General features: G+C 48.4%; 1 protein-coding gene across 1 annotated transcript; it reads left to right on the forward strand.

The window, feature by feature from the left end:
- The first annotated feature begins 1,882 nt into the window (after window positions 1-1,882).
- On the forward strand, window positions 1,883-8,054 carry ARL14EPL (ADP ribosylation factor like GTPase 14 effector protein like). The gene is made up of 4 exons (XM_019518192.1): window positions 1,883-1,912; window positions 3,641-3,763; window positions 7,269-7,408; window positions 7,793-8,054. Exons 1-4 carry the CDS (start codon window positions 1,883-1,885, stop codon window positions 8,013-8,015), a joined length of 516 nt encoding a protein of 171 aa, XP_019373737.1. The 3' UTR covers window positions 8,016-8,054.
- Window positions 8,055-8,473: the final 419 nt, after the last annotated feature.

An 8,473-nucleotide genomic window follows, 5' to 3' on the forward strand; every position in this document is an offset into this window, starting at 1 on the left:
AGGTAGTCCTCTAGGCAGCAGTGAAGATTGTGGGGCACCATGGGTTTGTCCCCTGCACTGTTGAAGCTCAGGTTTTCAAACCAGGAGTGCGGGTGTGCCCGGGGCACCATGAGGATCGTCATCAGCAGGGCATAGTGGGCCCACACAAACACCACATTGTGCACTGCCTGGGATACACGCAACAGGGGCATGCTTGGGGTGCAGTGGCAGTGCAGTAGAGAACTGGCTCTGGGGCACCTCCCCAGAGAAGCTCTCTGTGGGGAGGGCAGGAGTGGGCCAGCTCCTTACCCCAGTTGTCTGGGAGAACTGCATGCCCCGAGCCTGGGTGGTGTAGGCTGGGCAGCATAGCAGAGTGGCTGGCCTGCAGGGGGAGAGGTGAGAGCGGGGTCTGGAACCACAGCAGCAGGTGCTATCAGCAGCCTGGCTTGTCCTGCCCTGGGAAGGGGGCAAGGGAGGCAGGCTGCCTGCAGCCAGCACCTAGCAGCCCACCAGCCCCAGGGGAGCATGCAGGGACAGGAGGCTTGGCTGGTGGCCACCTGGGTCTAGGCCTACCCAGCCCAGTTTATCATGGTTCCTTGGCACATGTGCATGGCTGACCCCTGGTCTGAGGCTAGGCAGCACATGGCCCCTGGTGCAGAGAATCTTATCTCTGAAATGTTGCAAATGCTCACAAAAGAATTCTGTCTCATGGCTCTGCAGGTCCAACATCTGGACATGGGGGAGAGGTCCCCATGGCCAGTGGAGATGCTGCCTCAGGGTCACTATTGTCCACTGCTGGAGCTCTCCAGATGCACCAGCTGCACCAGAGGTACATCATGGACTGCACCCTCCTCCTCCAGTGGCTGGTGGCCATCTTGGAGGAGTAGAAGGAGGACACATGGGCCTGGAGGACATTACCTGTGTGGATGCATGGGACCACATGGACTGGAAGTTCTAAGCTGAGCTTCTGGCCTTGGAGTACAAGCAGCTTCAGGTCCTGCAGGAGCAAAACACTATCCTGCAGGACCTGGTGGTCATGTTCATGCTGCCTGCTACCTGGCTCCTGTCCCTAGCCCTGCAGGCCCCCTGGCAGCTGCCCACCACCCTGCAGCAGGCCCCGCCTGGGCCTGGGAGGAGGTCCTCCACCACCTTTAACCAGCAGAATCCACTGCCACTACCCAGCCCCCTGGCCTAGGCCCACTGCTCATCTTAGTTCCACATGGGCACAGAAGCGGCCACAGAAAGCCCCTGGCAGAGGAGGAGCTGCCTGCACCAGAGGACCAGAGGCTGCCATCACCCTGAGGCGAGCCCCCTGCATGCGCCACATCATCTGCACCAGTGGGGGAATGGCCAGAGACCAGGGTCCTAGCTGCCTGCCCCCAGGCTCTGCCCCCTGGGTGCCTCCACCCCATAGTCCCCCACTCCAGGACACCAAAATAACCCACTTTGTAAATAGTTTGCACAGGGAAGAGGATTTTTTATTGTTGGTGGGTGAGGTGGGTGTTGGAGGGGTTCTGTTTGCAGAAGAGGGAGAGGAAAGGGGCTCTGTGTGTTGAGGGGGGTGGAGGGGTGTGATGTGTGGGGAATAAAGACTTGTATAGATACATGTCTACAATGAGAGTGGTGCTGGGGGTGGGCATGGGGAAAGGGGTCTGTGTGCAGTGGGGCCAAAAGCACACTTGACCAGGGTATGGGTCCAGCCCAGGCACCATTAAAGTGGGCCTGGTGGGGGTCTGGGTGGCTGGTAGGGCCACATCAGCCAGGGCAGAAGCAGGCAGGCAGGGTCCCTGATGAACAGGGGCAGGGCCATGATGGTGCCCAGCTGTAGATCTGGCACCCCCAGTGCAAAGTGCCCACTCTCCACCAGTCCCACTAGGCCAGAGTTCCAAAACATGTGGGCATCATGGGTGCTGCCCACCTAGCCGGCACTCATGTAGGTGAATGTGCCCTGGTGCCCATGGAGTGAAATCCCCTGCAGTTGTAATAGGGTCAGTCTTTGTGGGGCAGGCAGGTGACTGGGATGTGGATCCCATCCAGGCCCCCCATGCACTGGGGGAATCCCAGTGCATGGAATCCTGCCACGACTGCCAGGGGGCCATGAACACGGAGCACGGTGTGCCCCAGCATACCCTGGAGGGCCCCACACACCTCCAGGACTGCCTCCCTGGCAGTGGTCTTGTCCATGCCGAGCAGGTGTCTGACATACTGGAGGCTGGTGGGCATGGCCAGCTTCAGCAACACAAAGGCCAGCTGAGTGTTGGCAGGGAGGGCCAGGTGCATGCCAGTGTCCTGCTACTTCAGATGGGTCTGGAGCTGCTGAAGCAGGTCCCAGAAGGTGGCCTGGGTTATACGCAAGCTGTCCTGCCACTGCTCATCATCCCAGGTCTTCTGGATGACATGCAGCCACCAGTGCTGGCTGGCCTAGAGGGTCCAGAGGTGGCAGGGCTGGAGGCCTGGGAAGGCGATGGCAGCCCTGGTGGTGGCATCATGGGGCCCCTTGTTGACATCCCTGGCGGTAGCCCTGGGATGGCATACTTCAGGTGGGCAGGCAGTTGCTGGTCTTGGGGAGCCAGGCAGGGCAAGATGGCTGTGGGCCAGGCGGCAGTTGGCATGGCGGGCCAGCAGGGCAATGGTGGCCAGCAGGATTGCCAGGCACTGGTTGTCGCTGCTAGGGCCAGGGGCTGGAGTAGCTATAGTGTAGGGAGGCAGAGTGGCCACAGAGAGAGCTGCCATGTGCTGCCTCTGTTCTTGGCACATTGCTCCTGGGCAAGAAAGAGGCTGGCTAGAGAGGGGAGAGCACAGTTGGCTGTAAAGATGGCTGCTGGGTGCTGGCAGCTTCAGCTAGAGCCTAGAGTTCCCCCTGGTGGCTGCAGGGGCCGATTGCAGGGCATCAGGGATTTGGGAGCAAATCTGATCCCTGCATGTGTAGACACCTACCCAAGAACCCTCACTTTGGCTTATCTTACTGCGCAGTAAGTCTAGGCTGGAATAAATGCATGTGAAGATATGCCCACTGTGTCCTGCTCTATCTGCTGAACTATTACATATCTGCAATTAAAAGTAATGACCTGTGGTCCTAATGCTGTCTTAAATCAAGCCATAAATAAGCTTGCAAATTAGGTGTGAGCAGTGTCCTTCACTGAACAAGGCAGACAAGGTTCTTTGGGTAAATAAGATGTCTTTTATTAGACCAACTAAATAGTTGGAAAAAATGTTCTTTACAAGCTTTCAGGCACAAACTTCTCCTATGCCTGAAAAGGGGTGTTTGTGCCTGAAAGTTTGTAAAGAACAATTTTTCCAACTACTTGTTGATCTAATAAAAGGTATCACATTTACCCAAAGAAACTTTTCTGTCTGTGTCCTTAGACCAACACGGCTATAACCAACAGCACTTTCACTGAACAAGTTTCATATAAGTCATTTTTATTTCAGCTTATTAATGATAGCTTGGCTTTTGATAACTTAAGAGCTTTAATAACATTTACAATCTAAGTTGATACTGAATCACATTTCCCCCCTAAGCTATATAGGTTCAGAATCTTTGAGCTCCTGGCATGGATATAACTGGCCAATTTAAAAGCTTGTCTAGTTTCCCCTAATAAATCTGTGGTTTTCTCACCTGTCTTTAACATCCTAAGGTTTTTTTCATTTTTATTTGCAGCATTTTGAAATGAGTGATCATGTGGAAGAAAACTGTACTGAGAAAAACACTTCTACCCAGGAGGCACCTGCAAAAGCAACTGCTACTGCTGCCAAGGATTATCCAATAACACAGAAGCAGCTGGTATGACTGTTTTACCAATCAGGGTGCTTGTGACTGTTGCAGATTTTTTGTACAGAGAAAAAACTGGGGCAAATGTGTGTCAGTAACAGAAAACAGTAAATGAGGGACAATGCAGTCAGTTAAATGTAGATAGCAAATAGAGGATTTGTGGCCCTTCAGAGTCTTAGCTAGGGAGGAAGAAGATAATTAGGACAGTCCTCTTGATAGGAAGATACCATTGTAATTATTTCTACCCTAAGCTTTACCAAATGTCCCTTGTGTTTAACATCTTAGCCCCCCCCGCCCCCCCCAGTGAGGGTACTTGCTGAAGACCACTCTAGGCTTGTCTGGTCTCTGAGGCTAGGGACAGACATTGCACATAAACCGGTTGACGTGATCAGAAACTGGTTTAAATCCGGAACAGAACAGATGTTCAGTGCACATAAACCAGTTTGAGAATGGCTGAAACCAGTTTGAGATAAACCTGGTTGAATGTAGTATCAGACTTAACTGTTCTGACTCAAACTGGTTTATGCAGTGTCTGTCCCAGACCCCTTCCTGGTTTAAGATAAACTAGACACCCCCAGCATCTCGGCATGCTCTCTGGGCTGGGTGGGGTCTCTGCTCCACAGCATGTCTGGCCCCTCCCCTCTGCTTCCTGGCTGCAGCTCCAGAGACTGCAGGCTGCTTCCTCCCTCCCCTCACCACTCCCTGCTAAGCAGGAATTCCCCCCTCCCCTCTGCCTTATGGAGAGGTGTCTGTGTATTAGCTAGCAGGCCACCTGCTGGCTACAGTCCAGTGGGTGCTGAATCAACAGGCAGAATCAACATGTAGCTGGTAACTCCCCTCTGTTGTTTTCTTAATTGGGTGATAAACACTTATCTGTTCCCTGCTGGGCTAATCACAGCATCCTGCCAGAGCCTGGCCACACCCCTCTCAGCCACTACAGGCATGGGCCTGCATTTCTGGGATGTCTGTCCAGTTACAAAACTGATTTAGCCTAGCCAGGTTAGATTAGCCTGCAAAGACTGAATTAATTCAGGCTCAAGATTTTTGAATGTCTGTCCCTAGCCTGAGAGTTCCCCCTGAAGCCAACCTGGTCTTTTGGTCCACAGTCCTCCCTGGTTATTCCACAGCCCTGACTCAAAGATCTCGCTTCCAATTCAGTTCCTGGAGGGACATGACTTTATTTCCTGGGGGGACATGACTGGTTGAGAAGAACTAGTGCAACACAAAGTTCCAAGCAGCCAAAATAACAGTCCTTGTCAATAAAAACATTTGCTGGGGCAAAAACTACATAGCAAGAAGGTCTTGCTCCCTCCAAAGGGTTAAGCAGTTTCTGTGTTCCCAGTCCAGCTCATGCAGCCCTGAGGAGCCCAAAGCTATTCAGCTGTTCACATTCAGTCATGCAGCTCCAGAGTCCGAAACTACTCTGCTAGTCTCTATCTTCAGGCCTTCAGTCAACACGCTGCTTGTCCATCCCTACTGCATCCACTGTCATGTTTATTTCTCTCTTTCCCCTGGGTGCCTCCAGGGTGTTAGCTGCAATCCCCAGCTTTGCTGAAGTGTCAACAAAACTATTCAGATCTCTGTAGGTGGATGTGTCTTCTGTCAATAGGCCAAAGACTCTGGCTTTGCTGTATCTATAGTGCATTTTTTCCCAAAGTTAGCTAGGGGAAACTGAGACACACAACACTACAGCACAAACATAGTTAACACAGAAATTTTACAATAAACTCCAGACTCAATTACAGTCACATTTTATGTTCACATTGCACCTGCATTGCACAGGTGTAAACGATAGCAAAGACCTAGGAGAATAAGGTGTCTGCTTCTTAAGCCCAGAATCTATTCAGCAGTTTCAATCCATTGTAAATTCTAACAGTAGTATAAGAGAATCTCTCTCCCTCCTGCTGAAATTCTGTCTCTATCTTCCTGAATATATTTACTTGGGCTCCTCCACTCTTCTTTATGCTTTTCTTCATGCTCTTCAATACTGTGACTGCTTTTTTCTGCATTCATGATTCTTCTGTACCTTTTTCTTGACCCCAGTTTCTTCTTGATAGGCCATGGGGAGCTGAGAGAACAGAGGCAGATAAGAGTTTAGAAGGACTGATCCAGTTGAGATTAGTGTAAATACAGTATTTTCTTTCGTGTTAGTTGACTGGATCAACTCCACGATTGGTGATTGGCTCTTTGTTTTATTTTTAATGTTAAAAAATATTTCTGCTAATGAGCAAAAAAAACTGCAAGTTGAAGAATGTAAAATTGAAGTCTTTGGGAAGAGATGAGGAGACTTTGGAGAAGAGCCAGGGGAATAGAGATGAAGGCTTGGACAAATCAGAAAAACTAGCTCAACACAGAGGAAAGCTAGTGGGTAGTTGGTAGGCATTGTGCAACACAGGGAAAGAGCTGAAAGGCCTCAGGCAACATGGAGCTTGAAAGGATGTATTACCAGAAGGCAGAAAGTCAAATAATCTTTCAGCAGTTCTGGTCTGTTAGAACTTCTCTTTTGAAACTCCTGATTCGGAGGAAAACTGGAATTGAAACAGCACTGCACCATGAAAATATTTCAGAAAATGCAATGCCTCAGTCAGCTGCCATTTATAATGTGTCCCTAGCTTAGACAGCTGCTGGCAGACATTAAACCCCCCCGCAAAAGGCTGCACTTTACCAGAAGAAGCAGTGCATTACTTCAACCCAGTTCTGCAGCATCTGTATAGATCGGGAGCTTCAGCAGGGCTTTTTGCTGTTTTAGCTAAAGCTGATTCAATCAGCTACTAGATAAAAGCACCAAAAAATCCCCACTAAAGCGCCTGATCTATACAGATGTCAGGAGAGCCAGGTACAACTAAGGTGCTGCCTCCTCTGGGCATGCACGGGGCTCAGCACAGGAATGAGCTGAGTTTAAAGTAAAGCACCATTTTTTTTTACATGTCTGCAAGCATCCTCACAAGTCCTAAGCTCATTGGTGATGTGTAGGGGTGCATGCGGGTGCACATGCACCCCCTGCAAAAAGTGCTGCCAACACTGCCTGCAGGTGGTCGCTGTTTGCTATCCTGCCTCCCCCGCTTCTGGTACTGCTGGCGGCATCTGTGGGTGGTCCCTGATCACCTCTGGCCACTGCTGATGCTGCCGGCAGCAAAGGTCTGACACCGTTTACAGGCAAAGCATGCATGATACATCTACAAGAAGAAATCTACTGTGGTTAGGAGATGCCAGTTGTCTCAGCCATGCTCACATATTTAACACCTGTTTCTTATCTCCTTTCTCTGCTTTTGCATTTGCCCAGAGTTGGAGATTGTTGGCCATGCCCTTCTCTATTAGCTTGCAGTTTTGGCCTAGGGAATAATTGGTTACAAAATTAATTCCTGAATGGTATATTTTTAAGTAACATAGGCTAGATTTTTGTCTTATACCCTAATTCTTGTGGCCTTTAAAATTGTGAAGAATACTAGTTGTAATAATAATTATAAGATAGTAAAGGTCTGTGTCAGTTTATAATCCTTTCTTTCTTTGTTCATAGCAGCAAATAGAGAGGCAGCTGAAATGCTTAGCATTTCAAAACCCAGGACCTCAAGTAGCTGACTTCAACCCTGAAACTAGAGAACAGAAAAAGAAAGCCCGTATGTCAAAACTGAACCAAGAATTTTTTTATAAACACAAGTAAGATGATACCTTTGATGTGTTATGTTTGCTTGTTTTTATTAAATTGCTCTTCTATTGTTTGCTGAATATTCCCACAATGCAAAAATGAATTAATATTTTTCCATAGTCTTATGTGTAAAGTTTTCAAAGGTAAATGTTTACCTGAGAAAACTTTGTGTTCACTTTCTTTGTGTAGTGTAACAGAAGTTTGACTTATTCCTCTGGCACACACACATCTTAATTATATTGTCCATTACTGTCAGAAACTAATGCTGGTATCTCACTGTGCTGAAAGGGTGTCAGAAGGAAATATTTGTTCCTGTGTAGATTTTTCAATGTTAGTTTGCTTCTATTACTGAACAGGTTAAAATGTTCTCTGAGAATCACTTTTTTCTCTTACAGGACTATGAAGAAGTATGACAAACATGGTAGGCTTCTCTGTAATAATATGGATTTGTGTGACTGCCTGGAGAAGAACTGTCTGGGTTGCTTTTATCCATGCCCTAAATGCAATTCCAACAAATGTGGACCCGAGTGTCGCTGTAATAGAAAATGGGTTTATGACAGAATTGAGACTGAAGCCGGTGATGTGATCAGCATGTTACCATTTTTTGTCCCTGACTGATGTTTTTGTGTTGGGTTTGTAATATTTTGTAGCAATGTTTGGGGGCTTTTTCCCTTTCTTCCTTTCATTTGTAAATGTTTATTAAAGTGTTGTTTGGTTTTATAAAGGGGGGGGAATTGATTCTGCTGATGTTCCTGTTAGTGGCACTCCTGGTTCTTCACACTGCCCTGCTAGCATGCTTGAATCCTTGCCATTAGGAATGAGTAGGTATTTCATTTCCCCTAATCCTTGCCAACTTTGCTGAAGCAGCTAGCAAGGTCTTTCTAAATCTTTACTTTTTTAAAATGAAAGGTGTCAGGAGTGCCATGGGCAAGCAGTTTTCTTATTCTGGAAGGCTGGCTCATATTACTTTGATTCAACTTACCCTCAATCGTTTCTTTGCGCACATATATGCAGGTATTGGGCACATCCATTCTTCTTCTACCCACTCTATACTTGAGATAAGACACTTTTTAAGT

Source organism: Gavialis gangeticus, unplaced genomic scaffold (genome assembly GCF_001723915.1).
Source record: "Gavialis gangeticus isolate Ggan-Ray unplaced genomic scaffold, GavGan_comp1, whole genome shotgun sequence".
In the NCBI taxonomy this organism is placed as follows: Eukaryota; Metazoa; Chordata; order Crocodylia; family Gavialidae; genus Gavialis; species Gavialis gangeticus.